Genomic DNA, 23,682 nt, shown 5'->3' with positions numbered 1-23,682 from the left:
TTTACAAAACTCTTCAAATACCCTCAGCAATAAAAGTGCTTTAAGGGTTATTAATTTGATTGAAAAATTACAAGCTAGACTGGAAAGCAGCTTTTTGTTGGAACAATATGTGGGAAAGTCTTTGTTCCTGAGGTATTAAAATGCAAATGTTAAAAGCAAGAGGGTACTGGTGTCATAAAAAGAAAATCATTATCTCAAAGGTGATTATTGCTTTACAGTTCTGAGAAATTTCCAAGTACTTCACAGGCTTTTTCTTGGTAATGGAAAATGACCTGTATGTGATTCCAATCACAAAAACAGCTTTGAAAAATCCTTTATTTAAGCCTTCAAAAAATTATTTCTGCCTCATCCTAAAACCAAACAGTTCTGCCTCAACCCGGGGAGTGCATTTTACGCCAGGCTGTAAAAGTGTGAGGATACAGCCTGAAACCTGGTGGGAACAAGGCAGCAGCACATTCATCCTGCTTTTCTCCTGCTCTGAGGATCAGGGTTGTGATCCCAGAAATGCTCTTTGCCCGTGGATTTCCCTGTGGAGCTCTTCATGGGGACAATAAACCAGGGCAGGGGGGAAGGCTCAGTGCTGCCACCGCTGGGAATTCCCAAACTCCCAGGTGTTTGTCCCTGGAGTGCCCCAGGAAGGGCTGGACGTGGCACTCAGTGCTCCGGGCTGGGCCAAGGTGGGCATGGGGCACAGCTGGGGCCCAGGGGTCTTTTCCAGCCTCAGGGATTCGGGGATTCCAGGACTCCATTCCCATGGCTGGGGTTTTGCTCGCAGGGTCACAAATTTGGGTGTCTGTCCATCAAAACCCTGCTGTGCCAGGGACCAGGGCATCGGTGGCACTTTGGGTTTGTCCTCCCAGGGAGCTGCAATTTGAGATATTTGGGTGTTGCAGCTTCCAGGGAAAACACCTTGGGGAGAAATGTGATCTCCTGGAGCTGAATTGTGATTCACAGCCACCTTCTGCAGGTGGCCCTGCTGGGAGCTGGAGATCCTGTCTAAGATCCTGCCCCAAAAAAACAACTCTTGGGTTTTGTTCTCACATCAGAAATGAATGTGCAGCAGGGCTGTGTAGTAGGATTCAGGACTCTCTTGTTCACTAGAACATAATTTATTATATGTATATTTTTATATGTATATATATGTGTGTGTGTGTGTGTGTGTATGAGAAACACGTTGTGCAAGACTCAAGAGAGGTCTTGCCCCTCTGGCTGATATCCTGCTGCTGGTTTTCATCCCTTAAAAAATTGCTTTGTGCTATTCATACAATATGAAAAACATGGAGAAGTGGTGTAACATTGGTCATTACTCCCCAGGGTTTTTAAAATTACTTCACACAGGTTTTAAATCATTCCAGATTTCAGGGATGTTTCTTAAAAGTTTCCTAATCTTCCTCAAGGGAGGGAGGAAGATCTCATTTTAATCCTTGTGTTCTGTGAGTAACATTTGTGTTGCAAAGGCACTGCACAAAAATCAGGGTGTCAGAAGGCACACTGGAAACATTCTTTTTATTCACTGAGCAATTTTTTCCTGTGTTTATTTGCTGGTCTGTATAGCAAATGTCTTTTTCCTTCTGACCTTTCCCTGCTCCTCCAAATAAGCCCCCAGATGACTTTTGCTGCTCTGTCCAGCTGTATGTGCTCTGTAAGGAAACAATCCAGATTAAGGAAAGTTTAATTCTGGCTCACTGGCAGCAAACTAAGTTGAACACAGTTCAAAACTCCTACTGAACTTTGGGAAATTATTTTTCCATAGACTTTGCCGCTTTTTAAGTAATTTGAATAATTCAGGAACAGATAAACCAGGATAACCAGCAGTGACAATGAGGTAAATAAAATGTTTTCAGGACTACCATGGAAAGTGGAGGGAGTTTGAAATGAATTGTGGAATGTTTTGAAAGAAACACACCCGGGACTCTGATGGATTTTAACTCTTTGCTGAAGAGTTGTTCTCTGCCAGAGGATATTTATGGGCTTTCCTTTGTCTCCCCAGACCTCTGCCCAGGTCTGGAATGCCTCTGGGGGCAGGAGAAGGCAAAGGGGAGCTCCAGCTGTGTGCCAGAGGCAGCTCAGGACCTCTAATCTCCCAGTCTGTACACACAAGATTAAAGATCCGCAGAGAGTTTTGATTAAGAACGCAAAGTTAAGAGATTAAATACCAGGAAGCCAAATTAAAGAGCTTTAAGTCAATCTCTGAACTCATCAAAGTTCCAAATTTCTAAGCTGTCATTACAACACAGGATTAGTGCAAAGCTTCCCTACCCTGATTTGATGTCCTTCCCTCAAACAATGTGATTTATTCCCTGCTGCAGCTCTGTGCTCCCATAAACCCAGCTATTGTCTTGTCTGCAGAGCTCATCCCACCTGGATCCCCGGGGACTTTCCTGGGATTCCAGCCCTGCCCCAGATAGTCTGGTGAGCCTCCTTTGTGCTGCCCTGCTTGGTGCACTGTCACCAAGTGTGTCAGACCCTAGAAAATGCTCCTGGGCACCCACACCATGGCCTGAAGGAACAAACACAGCCCAAGGAATAAACACATCCCAAAAACCAAATACATCCCCCTTCCTTCTCATCTCTGGCCTGACTGATCCCAAAGACCTGGGAAAAAGGGACACACTGCAGTGGGATGAGGCCATTGTGGTTATTCACCTCCAGGTACCTGAAAATGAGCCCTGAAAGTCCAGAATTGGTGTTCACACCTCTCTGGAGCCAGTTCTATCCAGGGTTCTGTGCAGGGATCTGCTGAAGCAAAGAGCTGCTCTGAAAACACATCCTGCAAGCTGCCACAGTTGTTATTTAAAGCTCCTGCTGTAATGCATTAAAGTAAATGTTCCCCTGCTTTTCAGAATAATAAATCCTGTCCTTCCCATTTTTTATGTATGGAATTGGCATGTCTCAGCTACATTAAGATTGTGCTTTCCAGGGCTTTTTCCACAAAAGATAACTTAATAACATTGCTAAATGCTGAGCTAATTAAAGCTTTCACTTGAAGTTACTCACCCTTGTAAGACACTGTGCCAAGTGAGCCATTTCCAAATTTGCATCTCAAGCCTTAGAACTTTTTGTAAGAGTTGAGCACACAATTCCAAGCTTTTTGAACCAGCTTTTTAACTTTCCCAGATCCCTGTGCAGAATGTCTTATCCAGAACATCAAATTTGTATGTTAAATTATGGGGGGGGTTTTTTTAAGGGAAATTGAAACTTTTGTTCTTTATTGAATTTTATTATCCTCCTTTACCAGTGCAGTTACTATTAGTGGTTATTTAGTGTAGTAATTGGTAATAGTTATTTAGTGTGGTCATTATTAATGGTTACTTAGTGTAGTTATTACCAGTGTATTTTTACTCTTAAAAGCCATATTAGAGTGAAGCTTCCCATCCTCTGGAATTACTGGAATGGTTTCCCAGCAGCTCCTGGCCTGAGCTGGCTCTCCCCAGTGCAGCAGGCCCTCAGTCCCATGAATCCTTTCCCAAACCCACCCCATATCTGCATTCTGAACAGATTCCACCACGCTGCTCCTGCTCTCTACTTTGTTATTACAGTCCTTTAAGTGCCAGAGACCAAAAAATAGCAGCATCAATTCAAAGTCCTGCTTATTGAATATTGCTCCTTCCTGGGCAAACTGGGGGCCAGATTCACTTGCAGGAGCAAAGCTTAAAGAATATTTTATTTTTTGTAAGAAAAAGAAAAATAGGCTGATTTCCCAGAGAAGCTTTGGCTGCCCCTGGATCCCTGGCAGTGCCCAAGGCCAGGCTGGGCTGGGAGCAGCCTGGGACAGTGGGAGGTGTCCCTGCCATGGCAGGGGTGGCACTGGGTGATCCCTTCCAGGATCCCTTCCAAGACAAACCATTCCATGATTGTCTGATGATGATAAATTCATTTTATCCACTGTTAAAACTACAGGTGCAGCAACTCTGTGTGGTGCCACCAACAAAATATGTCTGATCCAGCAATGCCCCTGTGCCCAACCCTGCCCAGTGCTTTGGTGCCTGGAGCATTAAATCCAGTGGTTGTGCCACTGGTTGCATTTGTGGCTGCATTAGAAGGCTGCTCATGTTTCTCCAGTTAAACTAAATTACTATTATTTCCTTTCCCGCTCCCTCCCCCATCCAACTGTTGTTGTTTAATTAAGGGTAGCGTGCTGCTCCTCAGTGGGTGTTTGTTTATGGCCTGATAAATGTCAGGAATATGCTCTGGTGGGAAGTCTTTTAGCTGGGAATACTCAGGTCCTTTTAACCACTACTGCATCTGTGAAAAAGAAAGATTCTTTTAAAATCTCCTTTTCTGATGACTTTAAAATATTTTCATTATTAATTTAGAGAGAATGTGCAGTTCAAATTGTGCTCTGTACAATAGCCTTGCTTTTTTTTTTTTTGCCTTTTTTTTTGCTTTTTTTTTAATCCTTGTTTGTTTGTTATGGTTACTTGCTGGCAATCTGCATGTTTTGAACCTGGAGAGGGAAACTGCACTTGTGATTTACAACAGTAGAGAATCTGTACAAGCTATTGTGCCTGTGGGCACATTTATTTTTATTGGTTGTGAAGAGCACACTTTTCAAAGCCAGCTGAAGCAGCAGCCTCTCTTTTCGGCTTGTAACCCCCAAAGTTTGGCCTGCAGCAGTTTAAGGACCGTGAAGCTGGGATGTGCTTTGCAATCAAAATTAAATCTGAAATTACTAATTTGGACAGCAGAGACAGTTGTGTGCATATGTTGCAGACTGAGGGTAATTTGTCTCCTCTGTTCCCAGGGGTTGCCCTTAGTTTATGGGATTAGATTTCTGACCAAGACCCTATTTCTTCCCTTCATCTGCTATTGACCTGAGCAACAGCAACAAAAAATAGTTACAAGTTCTTTATCACTTCAATATCCTAAGAAAAACCCTTACAGGGATATCTACATCTCTGTTTTTGTGTGGGGGAACCCAGGGACCTCTCAGGACTCCTTCCAGTTCAATTTTCTGTCTTCCCTGTGTAGGACATTGGAATATGTATAGAAAGAGCAGAAGAGGTCCTGTATGTGTGTGTGTGTATATAGATATATAAAATTATTGTGCTATTTCCAATAGCACTAGAAGGTCAGATTTGAAGGGGAAATCCCCTTTACAACCCTTAACTCCCAAGGTGTTGTTGGATTTCCTAAACAAACACAGAAGTGCAGCCATTTATTAAAGCAAACCCCACCACTGCTTGAATTGAATAAATATTGATCATCTATTAATATTAAGACGGGTGTGTCTTGCTGCTGCTTGGCTCTGGATCAGCATCATCATTTATTAACATTTTGAAATAGCTCTGCAGAATGGATGATGCTCAAACTTGTGCCTGAAAAATCTCTCCACAGAGAACTTGGGAGGTGAGGAAAGCAGAAAAAATCAGCCAAGGTGGATGCAGGAAGTTCAGCCCCTCATTTTACCCACTTTCTATGCATTTTGCATAAATCAAAGGCCACGTTTCAAGTCTGTGTTAGATCATCAAATAGCTCTTTTCAAAATGTCAGCAATTCACTGCCCAAATAGCCTGCCAAATAATATTTAATCAATTGCAAATGGGATGCAGATTCTCCTGGAAACTTTGGGGAATAGTTCACCTCAGCTAAATGCAGGTAGCACTTTAGGTCACTTCCTGCACTTGCCTTGTCTGAATTAGGGTGGACAAAACTCTGATTGGAATTATTGCAGAAATGTGCAGAGATAAAGCTGAAGGCCAAATGATAATTAATGCAGCCCTCCTGTTGAATGCCTCTTCCTTAGCACTGGGTCTCATTAAAATCAATAGAAGGAGCACAGAACAAAAGGCCGTGTATTTACTGAGTTTAGCCTGTAGATAATGAAGTGGCAAATAGGTCATGCTGCCTGGGAATTTATTTAAAGCAATTTTATTTTGATAATGCCAGCTGTCACCAAGTGCTGCTGGCAGGGATGGTCTCCCAGTTAATTTTTCTTCCTACCTGAGCAAGCCTTGACCCTTGAAATACCAGCTCTGGGTGCACAGAGCAGCCCTGGGCAGGGGCCTGCAGGTGTGGGCACTCTGCATGGTAAGAGCAGAAACTGGAAAAGGGAATTTAGCCATCCACAGATGGGCAAATTCGCTGTCTTTAATTCTACAGTCAGATAAACTTTATACTTTGCTTTATACCACTGGGCCTGCTGAAAGGGTTGCATTGCAGCTCCTGAGCTCCAGGTGTGCAGTGGAATGAGGAGATAACTTTGGGGTCTGGAGGAGAGCAAAGATCCCCCCGCAGGGCTCAGTCTCTGCCTGGGATGGCGTTTCTGTCTGGAGAAAGGGAGGTGATAATTTGGGAAAAGTGGGGACAGTGACAGCACACTGGAAAAGATTTCCTTGAGCCTCAGAGCATCCCCTAGGGATGCTCAGAGTGATTTAATCAGCAGGGAAAGATTATTTAATCAATCATGAACCCGGGGCTGAATTTTTTAAAGAGAAGTAATTTTCTGCTCATTCTGGAAGGGAAGCAGGAAACAAGTGTGTCTGACAGAACGCTGTGCTGGCTGTGGTGACATCCGTGACAAGGGGAGCCTGTGCCAAACAGGTCCTTGTGCTCCCGAAGCAGCAGAGCCCTGGATTCTGCTGCTGTTGCAGAGGGGCAGGCTCAGGGCTGTGTGCGGTGCCTGTGGGAGGTGAGGGGCAGCCCAGCCCCTCGGGTGCGGGATCCCGGGCGGGGTTTGCGGGATGCAGCTGCGGGGCCATCCCTGTGCCCCGAGCAGAGCCGGCTGTGCCTCGGAGCAGGGCGTTCATCTCCGGGCAATCCCTGCTCACAGCAGAACGCTGGATTAGCAGTGATTAGAGAGATTAACTGCTGAACACATCACTCCTTCGGGGGCCAAGCCTCCCTTCTCATTTGGAGCTGGTAGCCCATTAAAAATGACTGCTCTGGCAATTAGGAACCCGCTGACCTGCACAGGGGCTGGTGCTTTAGGAGAACCTCGGTGGCAGTATTTCTGCCTGTTTGCTTGTTGGGCAGCCCACTTTCCTCCCTCTGGACATTTAAGGTGTTGCCTTCTCAGAAGATGCTGCTTTATTGGAAGAAGAAAGACCAGGCAGCTCCGTTCCCCGGACACTTCCAGGGACTCTGAGCAGAGTCTGCCAGAGCATCCCCACCCTCACAGGGAGGAATTCCTTCCCAATACCCCACCCATCCCTGCCCTCTGGCAGTGGGAAGTTCATTCCCCCTTGTCCTACCATCCCAAAGAGGACTTTGGCTTTCCTAATCTCTAACCGGGATTCCCTGCTGCCGTGCAGGGAAAAGGGCAGGGAAATGGGACTTGTTGGGATACAGGGAGAAGGTCACTGCAGTCAGGGAAAAGAAAAGTTTCACTCCCAGATTCTTGGAAAAAAGAACCCTGTCAGTTGTTTATTTATTTATTTAGAAAGCACATACAGCGATGCACGGGGAGGGGACAGAGATGCAGATCAGGTGAGCAGAGAAATCCAGCCCAGAGGAAGAGCCAGACATCTCCCAGAGGATCGGTAGTACATCAGTCTAGGCGAGCATTTCAGCTGCTGTACCTCTAGATTAAAAAAAGAAACCACAGGGAGCCTCTGAGGAGAGGGAGTTTGCGTCCCCACGGGCGGGCTGGCTCTGTCCTGCTGCCCTGCCCGCTCACGCCATGGTCTCCTTCCTCAGCGTGCGCCGCTGCTGGCAGGTCAGGATGCTCGGGAAGGACGATTTCCCCTTCGTCCTCGACCTCTTCTTCAGCTTCTTCTGGTGCTTGAGGGAAATTCCCAGCTCCTCCATGATGGCGTTGAAAGACAGACACTGTGGGGAGAGGGGATGGCATTAAACGCTTCCCACAGGAGAGCCCGGCCGAAGCTCGGCTTGGGCCCTCACGGAGCCCTCAGGTGAGGGCAGAGCTGAGTGTGAGCCCTCACGGAGCCCTCAGGTGAGGGCAGAGCTCAGTGTGAGCCCTCACAGAGCCCTCAGGTGAGGGCAGAGCTCAGTGTGGGCCCTCACAGAGCCCTCAGGTGAGGGCAGAGCTCAGCCCGGGCCCTCACGGAGCCCTCAGGTGAGGGCAGAGCTCAGCCCGGGCCCTCACGGAGCCCTCAGGTGAGGGCAGAGCTCAGCCTGAGCCCTCACGGAGCCCTCAGGTGAGGGCAGAGCTCAGTGTGAGCCCTCACAGAGCCCTCAGGTGAGGGCAGAGCTCAGTGTGAGCCCTCACGGAGCCCTCAGGTGAGGGCAGAGCTCAGTGTGAGCCCTCACAGAGCCCTCAGGTGAGGGCAGAGCTCAGTGTGAGCCCTCACGGAGCCCTCGGCAGAGCTCAGCCTCAGAAGATCCAGCTGGAACAACTCCCTGGACACAACAGGTGACTGCACACTGCAGGTTTTTTTCCCTAACTCATCTTCCACTGACTTTCGTTTAACTTTGGCTCAACTAAACATGTTTATGAGTGTTTCTGAAATTCCCCACAGGCGCCTCCGCCATGTTTTGGTGGCCTTGCATCACGAAACTTACCCTTTCTCAGTTGTCCCTGACCTTACAAAAATAACAGATCTCATTTTAAACACCATGTACTTTAGTCACAAAAGAACCATGAGCATGCTGGAGGAAACAAAGAGTTTTTTTAAGATTTCTTTGTGGTTTAGTTATTTTTCCCTCATGAAATGAACGGACATTTCTCAAATATAGCGCAGGCCTCAATCTTCTTCTTTCCTTTGGAAGGAATCTTTTCAAATATTGTGTGGAGAAGAAAGGAGATAATTACCACAAGAATAATGGAGATGAATGGCTTGGAAAGAAAGAAGGGATCTTCGTTCTTCCCACCATCACAACAGACATTTGGGGTAAGTGGAAACATATTTTAAAATCCACAGCTGGAATAATTACGTATAACACAAAGAAACACAAGTAGCCTTTAAGTGGAAGTATCTGGCTTTGCAAAAAAAAAAACCCACAACAATTGTTCTGTGCAAATATACATGAATAGATTATTTATATATAAAATCAAGTGATGGCAGCAGGGGGAAACAAAGCTTTAAGCTCCTTCCCCAAGCTGAATAAAGTGTGTGACTGGTTCTGCAGCGAGCTCCTGTGCTCAGTGTGAATTTTGGGTCCTGTGGGCAGGGCTGCACACAGCTGAGATCCCAGACCGTGCCGGATTCATAGCCCAACATTCTCCTTCTCTGAGGTGCTTAGTTTTTGTTCATCTACGATTCCGAGGTCAATTAAACTCCTGGTAATTGGTGCCGCTGCCCAGAGTCAGTGGGCGCAGCCAGGGCAGCGCATGCTGTCCTTTCCAATGGCAGCCGTGGCGGGCAGGCCTCTGCTGCTGCAATTGTCATTTTAATGCCCTCCCTTTGCTGAGGTAAGGCAGGCATCCCGGCGCTCCTTCCCCCTCCAGCAGCAGGAGGAGCAGGCATCCTCTCAACCCTTTTTATATGCTCCAAGCTTTTCTGAGGAGCAGCACCGCTCATCCCCGAACTAATGAACCCAAAGGCTCTGGGTGCATTACTGCTCTCTGTGGTCTCAGCTTTGACTGAGTTTTTAAAATCTGGATTACAAAGTGAATCCAGAACTCCGAGGTAATTAGGGTGCTATTAACCCTCTGTAGGACTGATCAGTCTTGCTTTTGTTTTCCTTCCCTGTGTTTCTCACTAGCCTCCTCGTGTGTTGTGTTTAATCCCAGCCATTACTCTCCGCAGAGTGCAGACAGGGATGATTTCTGCAGGTGAAGGAGTGCATTTTACTGCCTTGTTAATAGGCTGGTGCTTTAATTTTCCAACGGGATTCCCATTACTCAGACTGTGCAATAACCACAATGCCTTTCACATTCATCTGCACAAAACACCCCCATGAAGTTCATTTTGCATCTGCAGACACATACACAGAACATATTGCTGGGAGGTTTTTAATATCTGATCTGTGGAGTGCCCAATGGCTCCACCTCCAACTGCTTTGAATTTTAAAACAATTATTATCAGGAAGACTGCAGGTTATTCTTAGGAAAAGCAGTGCAGAGTGAGCACAGAATGGTGTGGGGGGTTTATAGGAAAGCCATGGACAAGGAACACTCCCCAAGCCCAGGTCCTCTGAGCAGCACCTGCAAAGCAGCCTTCAAAAAGGGGATGTTGACATTGAAATTCGATTAAAAAGGGAAAGGTACTGTTCTTTTGTCTCATATTCAGGTGGCCAGACTGAAAGGGTTGCTTTAAAACCCCCTTTTTTTCCCCAGTCCACTGCTGAGGTCTGCCCAGAACAAGAGCAGAGTGGGCACAGATCAATCCCTTTTACAACTTCATGATGAATTTAACATTTTGCTTTCAGCCAGCTTAACTTTCTCATTCTGGCAGTGTCAGAATGCTGCCGGCCATGGCATGTAAAATGAAATGTCATCCTTTAAAAACAGACTAGGTTCTGCTCTCTGTGTGATGTGGGACTCTTTCTCTGTGCCCTTTGGTCATTTCAGCAGCTGCTGAAGCTTAGCCATGAAGCTCCCAAATCCTTCCTTACGCTCCCATGCCGAGGTCTGTGCTAAGCTTTAGGAGAATTACAGACTCAGAATTAAAATAAACGAACAAACAAATAAATAACATAAAATAAAGTAGAAACAATGAAAAAAAAAAAGAGTTGTAGTCGGGATTTACCAATCTGTTGCTTCTGCTGCTGGGCTACCACTGAGGACAAGGCATTTTATTAATACCTTGCAAAACCAACCAAATAACTATAAAGAAGCCACCCAAAAGCCAGTGTATTGTGAGAACTGTGAAAATCAAAGGATGTGGGGCAGATTTCATTCTGGAAGAGCTCCTGAGCAGCTCAGGGACGGAGGAGGAAGTGCAGAAGTCAGGATTTTTCTCCTGCACCCTTAGGTGGGACACTGACCTGTGCCTTGTGCTGAAAGAAAATGGATTCATTTTTGCACAGAAGGAAAAATATCCAGGATAGTTTCTTTTAGTGAGCAAACTGCTGCTGGAGCACATTGAGTATTCTGTCACACAGATGGCATGAGGAGAGGCATATTCTGATGGCAGGAGGAGATCCCCAAATTAACTCCTTTAACCTGCCGGAGTCTATTGAGCAGTGACTGTCACAACAGTGTGACAGTAACCCAGGGATTAATTTAACTCTTCCCCACTTACAGAAACTGTTCCTTTGTGCTCTGTTCACAAGAAAAATCAGAAAAGCTGCTTGCTGCTCTCCCACATCACCTGAGCACCAGTGATGGGTTTTGATAACTGTTTTTGTAACTAGGGATGAGGCTCTGTCAGGGATAGCAGGAGCTGCTTTGGCGTCCCCCAGGGGAATTGCTGCCAGCCTATGGGACAGCTAAACCCAGGGAACGATGCTGTCACTGCCACTGACAGCTGGGACAATGTTTACCCAGCAAGTGACAGAAACGCTCTGCATCCGGCACTAATCTAAGGAACAATTACAAAACCGGTCCAAGCTGCAGCCCAGAGGATTTCTTGCGTGGAGCAGTGATGGAGATAAACACATTAGGCATCTTCCTTCTCCTCTGAGAGTTGAGAGGAGCTGAATTTAATTAGTTTTAAGTCTCTTCCACTGGGAAGCTGCAAATAAAAAGTGTTTTCTTAAATCAGGTATTCAGAGGACCTAATTCAGGTTTTGCTGGTGAGAAGGAGCATTTTGTGGAGAGCCAAAGCTTTCCAGGCCCCATTCAAACAATTAAGAGACCATTCTGAGCAAGACAATTCCTTGCAGCATCTGGAGTGCAGCAGGAATTCCCGCCCCGGGATGGCAGGGGAGAACTGGAGCAGCCGAGCTGCGAGCAGCACAGCTTTGTCACAAAGCACTCCAGCCTGCTGCCAGCAGCATCAGCCCTGGGGCGGGTGAGAGCAGATCAGGGGGCACTGCTTGCTCTGCCTGTCCTCAGGAGCCAGGAACACAGACACCATCCAAGGGGGAGCGCGTTGGGTGTGAAGGAATCCCCTCCAGCAAGGCTCCTGACTGCAGCAGGGGGCAGAAGTGGCCCCAGGAAAACAGAGCAGTAACTCGTCTGATGAGCAGGAGCTCCGCTGGGCAGGAACACATAAAATAGGGCTGAGGGCAGGGACATGAGCTGGTGACACTGATGGAAATCTGGGATACAGTGGAATACAGGTAGAAAGGTTTGGGAACACTGGGGTTTGCCACAGCTCATGACATCCCTCGAGCTGGCATTTCTGTGCACTTCGTGCATCTCAAATTGTTGACATATGTTTCTTGGTGGCAAACCCACATCCAGTCCATTGTCCCCTGCCCTGTCAGTCCCTGACTGGCTGAGGGCTGGAGGAAATCCAAGTGTTGTCCTCCCAGGGTGCAAAACACATCCAGTGCCAGCCTCCTACACAAAACATGCCACCAGGGTGCAACATGCAAAGCAATGCCAGGGCTTTGCTGTCTGGGATAAACTGCTGCCCGACTTTCCCACAGAGGAGTTTCTCTGTTACAAATGAACCTCACGAATTGCTCAACAACACAATGGACTTGCTCTATTAATGGTCTGCGTGGGCGTTGCCTGAGGGTGCTCCTGTTGAACATGTCCTTAATGGTTACACGGCATAAAATTTAACTGATGGGTCTGATTTTGTGCTATGATAGTTACTTGCAGGCTTTGAGTAATGCATTTTAAATGGAGGAATTAAAATTCATTAAATATTGACACAGGGAATAGGAGATGCCAGCTCACCATTCCTGGCAGCTTGTGACAGGGGTTCAGGAAGGTAATGGAGCCCTGCAGGGTGTTTGGGAGGTTCCCGAATTCGGAGCTGCCGGCCCACTTGCAGCAGAGACCGAGCTGGATGTTCCTCCCTGCTTTCACTGTTCAGCTCGGCTTGGGGAGGAGATGAAAAGGAGGGAAATCATTTTTCTTACCTGAAGCAGGTGAATTACCCCGGGAAATGACAGGGTGACAATTGCACCTGAGAGGCTGTGATAATTCTGAAAGGCTAGCACGCTCTGCTGAGCTCCCTGCTGGGGGTGTACTGATTTCCTGTGACACGCACTGAATCTGCCCGGGTTTAGGGCTTTGGCGATTCACTCTAGATCAGCTCACCCCCGCGTTAACCCTTGGCAGGGCTGAGCCCCGCCTGGGCGCGATGCCCTCCCGGACACACCTTGCTCCTCTCCTGACTACACCGTGTGGATCGAGGGCTGCGCTCGGATCCCTCGCTCCTCCCGGATTAACTTGCCACAGTCTAACTCCGTGGATAAGGTGGTGCCAGAGGTGGAGTTGGACGGGTGGGGTTGCTTACACTGCAGTCCGTAAAAGAAACAAAAGGCCTTGCATGCAAAAGAAGAGAAATGGAGAAAGTAAATAAATGAACGAAGCAAAACTGAAAACAAGCATGAGAATGATTCAAAAGCCATTTAAATCAAAAGAGACTCAACTTATGGCAACAGAAAAGTCAGGGATTGTATTCAACAATGCTTTGGATTAGCTTAGTGATAACACACCCTGCACAGCGTTTCCCATCTAAGCCGCTTATCTCACCAGGGAAAAGAGAAAACAATCCCAGAGAAACCAGACAGAAACACTGGAATCGCTGGTATTGTGCTCTGGTGAAATCCCTTCTGGAAAAGAGGCAGGATGTGCCGCATTAACTCACTTGATGATTCTAATTATTAGGCAACACCGTGCTGAGCAGCAGCAGTGCAGGTGCAGAAATGGGGTTGTGCACACGTGAGTGCAACCGCGAATTCTGTTATTCACCCCACTTATTGCTCAGTAAATTAAAACCCCTGGCTTAAATCTAAGACTAAAGCCAAGCAGACTAAAGTCTGCTTTAGTCCTGGCTTCAGGGAGGCATTGCCTTGCACAGACTCCTGCAAAATTTCCAGGATATTCTGCACCATGTTAGCATTTAAACTAAACATTTTAATTATACTAAATATTGTAATTAGCTGCAACTGTTCTCCAAAACGTATTTGAATAAACGATCTCCCGAGACAGGAACAAAACAAAGATACCAATACATTTTTTATGCATTTTGTGCTAAAACGGGCTAAAGTACTAACTAGAAAGCTGCAATATGTGCAAATACATTAATCCTTTATCTCTGCCTTACCCCAAACCAGGGACCCTTTGATTGGCATATCCTGGGGTTGCTCCCTGAGCTGCATCTATTTTTGCAGACAGTGACACAGCTTTGGATGCAAACTGCACCTCCTAGATCGAGTTCAAAATGTTCCTTTCTCCTCCCTCTCGTCCCTGCTGCCCTCGGGGAGGGTCTTTGCCTCAACAGCCACTCCTGGCATTTATGTCACCACACTTCTAGGATAACACTTTGGATGGGGAGGGGAAATCCCTCATGGAAAAGCTCCTTTCCCACCTCAAACCGCAAAGAGAACTTAACCCGCCTCGAGGTGGGAGCCTCATGTCTGGGAGCCTGGAGTGAGGAAATGGGAACCTTTGGGGGTTCAGGGTCAGGCCCTGGTCCTGCAGGGTGAGGTCCCCTTGTCCCTCGGGAAAGCCCTGCTGGAGAGAGGAGCCAAACAGGGCCACAGAGAGCCCAGGACAGAGCCACGACAAACTGCCCCGGGGCAGGAGGGGCTGGCTGACAGCTTAGAACTCTCCACGTTCCTGCTCAGCCCTGCCTCTTCCACAGGGCCGGTGGCTCTCTAAAGGGGTGTTTACACTCGGTTTTAAGGATGATCCCTACTCACAAAATGCTCTAACGCTCAGGGTGTGATTTACACACGGCATTTCCTTTGTTCTGCTCTGCCCTTTTAAATTGCTCATTACACTTCAGCGGAGCCATTACCAGAACTTCTTTGGCTCCACGATCTTACTTTACAGTGGCATCCATCACCTCTCAGCAGATCTCCCTGCTTTGAAGTGCATCCTTCAGCACTTGTAAACCCCTGGCTCTGAAAAAAGATGCTTTCTAGAGCAAGAGGAAAATGACTCTTGGGATTTGGATGTGCTTTCCCGTGTTACTCAAGTGGCTTGTGATAATGCCGTATAAAAAACCCAACAGCCCAGTTGTGCTTTATTCCTTTCCAGTGTAATTTATGCTGGAAGTCCTGAAGTTCAAGCAGAAACTGTTTGAGAAATTAATTGCCCTTGTTCTGCACTGCCCTGCTAAGCAGCACTAATTGGACCGTGGGCGAGGCACCTCCCTGTCGTTATTAATGAATTATTTGTCACTAGAGCCAGGGCTGCCTGGTGAGAGCTCAGCAATGTGCACTCCATGGCGGAGGCGTGCGCTGCAGAGCCCGGCGGCGCCCGGGGCTCAGCCCGGCAGGGGCAGGGCGCGTCCCTCACCTGCTCGATGTCGCTGTTCTTGCGCGACTTGTAGATGAACTCGCCGATGGCCACGAACACGGAGAGCACCAGCCCCGCCGCCAGCACGATGAAGATGCCGCCGATGTTCTCCACGCCCAGGGCGCTGGCTTCCTTGCTGTCCTCCTCGGGGCAGCCGTTGCCTCGCCACCACTTCTCCTTCATCATGTGCAGCTTGCCCTCCTCCTGCAGCTGCAGGATGGCGATGGTGATCTTGTCCCTGTACGGGGACCCTGCAGGGGGACAGCGAGGCCTGGCAGTGCTGCAGGGAGCAGTGCCACCATCTGAGGCAGAAGGCTGCCTTGTCACAGGGGGGATTATTCCAGCTGGAAAGGCTGGAGGTGGGAAGGGGAATCTCTGTTGGTGTCTGCCCTGGGGACTGGCAAGCAGAAGGCTCCCCTGCTGCAGTTATTTGAGAATTCATGATAATTGCAGGGTCTCCCAGTGAGGTTTATTTAAGCCTTGGCAGTGGGTTTCTTGTGAAGGCATTCCTCCACATCATATTTGAATATTGCTGTGAGCACTCGTTGAGAATTTCCGCTTTGCATCCCTTCTATTGACTTCAGCATCTGTTGGTTTTCCCTGCTGCCTGTAAATGAGGGCTGCCTCAGAGGAGCCCACAGTCACTCAGACACATTCTCTTCTCATTTACACCCACAGCTCCACCTCAGCTACCTACACCTTGTAAGAGCACCGTGTGGACAAGTCCTTTATATTGTGATTTGCAACAATAGTGGCCCTGCCAGCTGAAAATAGCAACAATTCCATGCTTTTGGTTTGCAGGCCACCATTTGCTAAATGAGGTGTGTGCAGGCTCTGCAGCTTTATGGGCCTGGCAGTGTCTGGCGAGGAGAGGGGTCACACTGGGTGGCTCATTGTGCTTAGATTTGCTCTCATACACTCTGCCCAGCCTCTCCATCTTCCAAAATCCTGCAGCCTGTGTTGGTGAGAAACTTTGTGGGACCAGGATTTTGTGATGGCAAGGACGGGGGATGATTCTGGTGCAAGAATGGTTCTGTGATTCTGTGAGATGCTGTTTGGCTCCAAAGGCACATGTGTGCTCCCAAATCCTGCCATGCTGGACTCCCTACAGCTGGAAACATTAGGGGTCTGGGCTGAAATGTAGAGCTGAAAGCCCTGCAGCTATTTCTTTCCCCTCCTTTAGCAGCACATTAATAAGACATGGAAGGACAAGACACTGGGGAATGGCTTCCCACTGCCAGAGGGCAGGATTAGGTGGGATATTGGAAAGAAGTTTTTCACTGTGAGGGTGGTGAGGCCCTGGCACAGGGTGCCCAGAGCAGCTGTGGCTCTCCCTGGATCCCTGGCAGTGTCCAAAGCCAGGCTGGATGGGGTTTGGAGCCACCTGGGCTATGGGAAGGAGTTCCTGCCCATGGCAGGGCTGGGCTTCAATCCAGTCCCTCCCAGTCCAGGCCCTTCTGTGAGTCTCAGATTTTCTTCAACTGTTATTTCACCAAAGTCTCATTTTGCTGCACATTAAAAGTGTTGCAAACTGAACTCCATCAAGGCAAACCAAGCTTTAAGGCAGAATGTGTGCCAGAACTGCAGGGATCACGTGGCACTTCAGAAAAATCTCACTGAGGCACTCCTTCTCAGTCCTTATGCACCGAAATAGCCTTGGGAATTTGGCCTCACAGCTTCAGTTTTGCTCCTTATTTTGCTGTGCAGGACATTGTTAAGACACTCGTCCCGGGGATCCACGTCCCCCTTGCTGCTCCTCATTTCCTGCATCCCCAGCCCTGTCTGAGGAGAGCAGTGTGAGGAACATTGCAGCTCCTCATTGGTTGTGCCACCACTCAGCTGCTGCTGGGAGAGCACTGCCAGCACTGGGCCATGCTGTGACCACAGCTGCCAGGAGACATGTGTCAGACTGCCCCAAATCCATCTGGGCAGCCAGAGAGCAGCACTGCTGGAGGCAGCCAGCCCTGAGAGCAAAACGTGCCTGCTGTAAGAATGCATGATTTGTGTGCTGGCTGTTAAAGACCCAAAAATAACAGCACAGAAAACAGGCCAGAAACACCTCCAAAAACTGGCTTTGCACTGAGGAGTGAATGATTACCCCTGAAAACAGCAGTGCCTCACAGAAGACAGAGCAGAATTGTTTGTGCCTTGTCCCCTGCAATGTGTAAGGCTCCAGGACTCATCCATTTCCCCTGTCTGGAAGGACACAGCTGGGAGGTAAAGTGCAGCAGCCAGAGTCACAGCACAGAATTTGTGGGGTTGTTAATTCTTTCCTGTGGTGTTTATGTTGCCATCAGCATTATCATAATTCATCTGGAGGGTAACAGGCACCTCCAGATTTCTGCATTGGCTTTTAGAGTTTGTCAAGAGTGCCTGGAGAGCTGCACTGGTGATGGTTTATTGGTGAGCTCTACCACCACCCACAAATCCATCTCCACACCTCTTTAAATATTCAGCACATTACTTATGGCCTCTGAGCTATAAACAAACCTCTTAGGCCAAGAAATACATTTATCTACTGTCTTAGCAGTCTCCCCAGGAACTGGGAAGAGCTTTAGAGTTAGAATTACCTGCATCAGCCTGCCACTGATCCTGGAGTTAAACCTGCCCTGACACATCACAGAATCCCAGAATCACTGAGGGTGGAAAAGAGCTGAGAGCAGAGTCCAGCCTGTGCCCAGTGCCCACCTTGTCCCCAGCCCAGGGCACTGAGTGCCACGCCCAGGCCTTTCTGACACCTCCAGGGATGGGGACTCCAAACCTCCCTGGGCAGCCCCTGCCAAGGCCTGCCTACACTTTCCATGGAGAAATTCCTCCTGTTGCCTACAACTGCTGTATTTTACTTGCAGAAGATGTTCTGATAAAACAATACTATTCCTGGATTCAAGAATTCTCCTCCCTGCTTCTTTGGGAGCCATAAGGTTCTGTCCAGCTCCCTCACTGGAAATTCTGGAGTCATGGGCCCTGTGGTTTTAGATTCCCCTGCAGGCCAGTTAAGCATTGCTGAAGATCTGGTGTTAAGGGTCACAGACAACCCTTTTAATTTTTTGTTTGTTTTTTTTTTTTTTCATACAGCCTATGTAGTCATTACTCTTAAATGCTCTGAGAGAAAAAACAGAGCCTTGGGGGTCCCTCTGAATAATGACAGGTTTATCTTGTTTATGAAATCAGTTGTTTATGAGATGCTTAATGATGCTGGATTATTCCACAGTGCTTGGGGATATCTATTCCCCTGAATTTTGCAGGTTTTTCTTAACAAAAAAATAGAGGTGCACTTCTCATACAAGAAACATCTTATAAATATATTTCACAGCTGCATTTCCAATGGCTGCACTGTCTCTGAGGGTTGCCATCTGTTCCAATTATTCCTTCATTGTTCTTGGTTTAAAGTGTGGCAGTTTTATAACCGCGAGGAAACTCTTGCCATGAGTTTGTCATTCTTGGGGATTTTAGCTTTTGTATCACTTTTCTCAGGGTGCCAAGGCTGTTCTCACACAGCCAGTGGAAAAATATACTTGGGATGTCATGTCTGTGACAATCTGTCTGCGGGGCTCAGCACCACAAAGAGTGACAGCTCCAAGTGCAGAGGGGTTTCTCCCTTATTTATATCTGCTCTGTCAAGCAATGGATGAACCAAGCCCCAGCTGGACAGGCTGGAGCAACCTGGGATAGTGGGAGGTGTCCCTGCCATGGCAGGGGTGGCACTGGATGGGCTTTGAGATTCCTTCCAGGCCAAACCCTTCCGTGGCTCCATAATTCTATGAACACAGGACAAAACCTGGCTCCCCAGTGCCAACTCTGCACAAATGCACAGCACAAAAATATGGCACAATTTTTAATGCTCTACAATTAAAGATCTTAGCAAGGGTACTGGACATGCTAGAAAAGGTCTGCCAGAGATTTCAGAGTAATTGGGAGTCTTAAAGCTCTGCATTAAAGGGGATGAATTTCCGATTTATTTCATGGCGTCAGAGCAACACTGAAGAACAGTGAGGACCAACTGCAAGGTTCTGCATCGGGGAGATGCAGGGTTTGAGTAAGCAGTTTTCTTTGGGGCACATACAGAATCCCAGAATGGTTTGGGTGGGAAGGGACATTAAAGCCCTTCCTGCCAGCTGTGCAGGGACACCTTCCACTGTCCCAGGCTGCTCCAAGCCCCATCCAACCTGGCCTTGGACACTGCCAGGGATGGGGCAGCCACAGATAATCCCTCCCAGGGAGGAATTCCTTCCCCGTATCCCATCTAGCCGTGGTTTTGTCAGTGTGAATCCATTCTCCCTTGCCCTGTTTCTGAGGTGCCAGGAGTGAATGGTTTGCCTCAGGGGACAGTGCTGTGCTCCGCAGCCTCTTACCAATGGGGGTGCCCACGCCGTAGCCCTTGGAGTCGATGAGCCCCCCGATCTGGGTGAGGTTGCAGTTCCTCTGGGTGACGTACTCGATGCTGGTGGACTCCATGAGCAGGGCGTAGTCGGTGGTGAGCACGCGCTGGATGCCCTCGTCGTTGTTCTTCACCAGCGCCGTCTGCTGCCTGCTGCTCATGAACGCCCACATCTTCTCGTACGTCGAGATTTTGGATTTCTGCCGGGGGAAGAGCAGGCACAGAGTCACTCCTGCACCCCAACTGCCCTTGCCACATGTTCCTCAGCCTTGCCAGCCTCAGCGGTGGTACCATGTCTGCAGTGACAGGGAACTGGTGGCAGGGTTTCCTTCCAGCAGCACTCCCCTCTTACTGGGGAGGAATCTCTTGTCGTTTCCCACTTTCTTTGCAGTGCCAAAAATGTAATTACTGGCCTGGCTGTGAAGTGCTCTGGAGTTCTCTGGGCCCTTGCTGCTCCATGGATTGCAGCATGCAGGCAGCTGACCCAGTGCAGGTGGGCACTGGTGCCCTGGGACACTGCTGTCCCGATACACTCCACTCCCACCTGTCAGGGCACTGCTCCCACTGCTCCAAGAGCCTGGTGATGAACAAAGCATTCCTCTGCCCCTGTCAGTTCATGTCACTCGCCTGAAGTCACATGCTTTAGGGATAAACTTTGAGAAACAGACCAAACCAACTCCTGCTTCGTGCTTCCCTTTGCAATCAGACTTGAGGACGTGATCCTTTTGCCACAGGGGTTAAGGGCAGTGTCTCCTCAGCCCCTCAAGCCCTGTCTCTGGTTTACAGCCATCTCAGCTGATTCCAGGCTCAGTTTTAAACACCAGCTTCGGAGGGATTCCTGTGAGAAGTTGATTTTCTGGTTCTTTGCGCTTTAAATGTTAATATGCCTTATCTATAAATTCAGTACCTGTGAATGTCACCTGCATTCCACCTCAGTTTGGTGAGCCACAGGATACCACTAAACTCTGAAGGTGGTTAAGTGGCTTTCCACAAGTAGTTACCATTTTTATAGCTCAGTTGGGAATATTTTTGAAATTGATGCTCTGTTTATGCACTAGACTGAGTCTGACAGTGAATTTAGTGGAAGAATGTATTCTTTATTCAGAAGAGTTTGTAAGAAAGATCTTGGCTTCTCAACTTGCCAGCTCCCATTTTTTTCCCTCAGGATGGATCTTGTGCCAAATTTTGGGTCTTGAATTTTCATTAATTTCAGTGGAAACACATCTGCACTTTAGAAGTCAGGAGTTGGCACAAGCTGCAACACAGGACCTGTTATGATGGAGGGGCAAGAAAGCAGTGGAAGATTTATGGACACGCTGGAAACAGAGCAGGACAGCAGTCTGGAGAAATAAATGTGTGTCACTGCTTGTGGATGGGAAACATCTTGCCTTCAGCTAGACTTCTCCCAGATTTGGCCATTCCCACAGATGGGCACTGCTGCCTGGGGTGCTGCTGGCTTGCCCTCCTACAAGGCTTCACTGTCCTGAGCTGCCTAGGTCCTGGTTTTGGGGTATTTTCATCTGCTCTGGCCAGATCTGGGAAAAGGCCAATTCTGAGGTTCCTTTCAAGGTCAGAACTCTATTTCCCCCCCACAAATATTGCCAATTGCTTTTGTTTTCATTCCCCCCACTGTCTGGCTAAAAGTCACTGCAGAAAAGTGACTTCCTTGAAAAATATTTCATCTTCAGAATAATTTCTTTTCTGGGAAAACTGTAGCAGCAGGGACACTGGTGCTAGGCATTCCAAACCAGTGGGCAATCACAGCTGTTAGCATGGGCCTTGTAGACACCACTAACTACCAGTGATGTCAGCTTGGAGAAATGCAAATGGAGCTTTGGAAAAGCAGTGGGAGTACCTTGCTTTTCTAATGTGCTTCCTGACCTCCATCCCATCCAGCAGTTACACTGTGTAATCCCATCTCCAGGGGCTTCCTGCTGCTGCTTTGAGCACAAAGTCCTAAATCAAAACTCTTCAGAGTCTGCTTGGTGTTTCCCTGTGCCTGATGTCTCCAGAAATGTTTTTTTCCATGTGTATCCCATACAGTCCTGCAAACCAGAGGGATCTGGGCTGTGCCCCTCGTGTCCTGCATGTCACTCCCTTGTTCCTGTCCCCTCCACAGCGAGGAATGACCAGCACGTCGTGCTTTGCTTTGAAAAATGTGGGTCTGAAAACAATCTGTTCCCCTGGGCATTCCTGGGCCTTAGCACTATTTGATGTGACAAATCCCATCTTGCAGCAGAGAAAGCACTCGAGGCAATGACCCTTCCCAGGGCACCCAGCCTGCGCCTCACTCCTCTGGGCGTTTTTGCTGCTGCCGCAGCGATCCCTCCTTTCCCTCTCCCTGTTCCCAGCACTTCAGCACTCCCGGGACTGGACAGCTCCCCGGAAGGCGGCACAGCTGGAATGTCGCGGCAGAGGCGCTGGAACTGTGCTGTACCCTGGGAGGAGAGCGGAGTGGAGTAACTGCTGCCTGAATTCCCTGCTGCTGCCTTCTCCCAGCTCCCAGGCCCTTCCCTGGGCTGTGTGTGCTCGTTTGGCTCAAGGAGCTAACACATACAGCATTTCACAGGCTGAGGAAGGCAGAGTCAGAGCCTTCCTCTGCAGACTGAAGTAGCTGGTTTTGTACAGAGAGCTACTCCAGGATTTTTTATTTCAAGTTTTGGGCGGGACAAAGAACTCCTAATCTTGTGAGGATCTGGACATGCTTCCATAATTTAAAAAAACTCCACAGTATTTACAAGTGTGATACACTGCATTTTTCATGCATTTTCACTGAGTCACCATCCCTCTGCCAGGGAATCCATCCCCAGTTTCTGTACTGTCCTTCCCCTGTGCACATGCATTTCAGGCACAAGTAAGCTAGCACATGTAGTGCATAAATATTTAACCATCTTGACTGGAGGTTTTCTTTTAGAAGCTCACATGCTTTTTAGCCTACATGTTTCTGCCTGCAGGATTAATGGTGCAAAAAGAAATCAGTGTAAAACTAAAAACAGCTCTGGGAAATTTGTTCTGAGCTTCTCATGTAGAGCTCCAGGAACTATTTCCTCTAAAAATGCAGGGATGCAACAGGATTTGAAGTTTTGTCTTTGAAGCTGAATTTGACTTCAGAATATCAATGGCAGTGAGCTTCTTTGGGCATGAAAGAGCCAGAGGAGAATCCAGAGCTTGCCTCACTGGAATATCTCCAGGAGGGTTTCCATCTCAGTGGAAATGTCAGCTCATCATTTCAGGAGCTCACTATAGCAAAATGCTGTAGTTGGTGTTTTTCTTTCAGCAAGAAAACATCTCTGTTCAGCCACAGGAGAGCCTTGACAGGGGCAGTTCATCCTTGGCAGCACCAGCAGGGACAGACTACACAGAATCCCAGAATCCCAGGATGGTTGGGGTTGGAAGGGCCCTCTGGAGATCACCCAGCCCAACCCCCCTGCCAAGGCAGGGTCACCTGGAGCAGGTGGCACAGGAATTGTGGATTTTTGCCTTTTTGGGATGTCCCCAGAGAGGGCGAGATCTCTTGTCACAGATGTTGTTCTGGCCCACTGCTCCCCCCAGAGTCTCCTCCCCTCCCGAGGCCCTGTGTGTGTGACTCCATGAACGCCATCCTCAGATGCCACAGGGAAAAGCCTGATCCGGGCTCACCCCGAGCCTGACTGCCCTGCTCACCCTGCTGAGGGAGCTGCTACGGAATTCTGACTGTCACAGGATTTCTGTGCACGTATCCTGTATTTATAGCTTGTTGGCTTTTACACTGACATTTTATGAAATTATCCATTTTGTATGTAATTAATACTAATCATTAAGAAAAAGGAAAAAGACATAATTATCACAGTTGTCTACCAAACAGTTAGCTGCAGAAAACTCTTCACTTGCAGATGTGTTCAAGTGTGTGTGTGTGGCCCCTGTATTGATAATCCGGTAATATGACCATGGAGCATTAAAAAAAGGGACAAACAAACTTGCATTTTCCTGTGGAATTACCATGGTGCAAATGTGGCTTTCAGAAGGGGAAGCAGACTGTTCCAGCTGCTTTTTAGTGAAGTGGTTTGGAGGAAATAGCATCCCAGCTGGAGGAGAATATCCCCATGTCCTT

General features: G+C 48.1%; 2 protein-coding genes across 11 annotated transcripts in view; one reads left to right on the top strand and one right to left on the bottom strand.

Moving 5' to 3' along the window:
- LOC135295108 (protein let-653-like) overlaps positions 1 to 23,682 on the top strand; it is a 183,198-nt gene that overhangs the window by 31,142 nt on the left and 128,374 nt on the right. For 5 of the 7 annotated variants that reach the window (XR_010357157.1, XM_064411199.1, XM_064411198.1 and 2 more), the window contains exon 1: positions 8,362 to 8,792. The gene's annotated coding sequence lies outside the window, so the exon portion shown is untranslated. Of the gene's footprint in view, positions 1 to 7,778; positions 8,315 to 8,361; positions 8,793 to 23,682 lie in introns of those variants that run through there. The other 2 variants (XM_064411196.1, XM_064411194.1) reach the window with 2 other exon arrangements.
- GRIK1 (glutamate ionotropic receptor kainate type subunit 1) overlaps positions 7,337 to 23,682 on the bottom strand; it is a 102,333-nt gene continuing 85,987 nt past the window's right edge. For 2 of the 4 annotated variants that reach the window (XM_064411188.1, XM_064411190.1), the window contains 4 exons: positions 19,567 to 19,792; positions 15,215 to 15,465; positions 13,065 to 13,230; positions 7,633 to 7,770 (listed from right to left, as the gene is read on the bottom strand). In XM_064411188.1, coding sequence (XP_064267258.1) covers positions 13,081 to 13,230; positions 15,215 to 15,465; positions 19,567 to 19,792 — 627 coding nt within the window. In that variant the 3' untranslated portion in view covers positions 7,633 to 7,770; positions 13,065 to 13,080. Of the gene's footprint in view, positions 7,771 to 13,064; positions 13,231 to 15,214; positions 15,466 to 19,566; positions 19,793 to 23,682 lie in introns of all 4 variants that reach the window. The other 2 variants (XM_064411187.1, XM_064411189.1) reach the window with 1 other exon arrangement.

The sequence above is a fragment of the Passer domesticus genome, chromosome 2 (assembly GCF_036417665.1).
Source record: "Passer domesticus isolate bPasDom1 chromosome 2, bPasDom1.hap1, whole genome shotgun sequence".
Lineage (NCBI taxonomy): Eukaryota > Metazoa > Chordata > Aves > Passeriformes > Passeridae > Passer > Passer domesticus.
The sequence above is the reverse complement of the archived record's forward strand: the minus strand, read 5'-3'. Positions and strand labels throughout refer to the sequence as shown.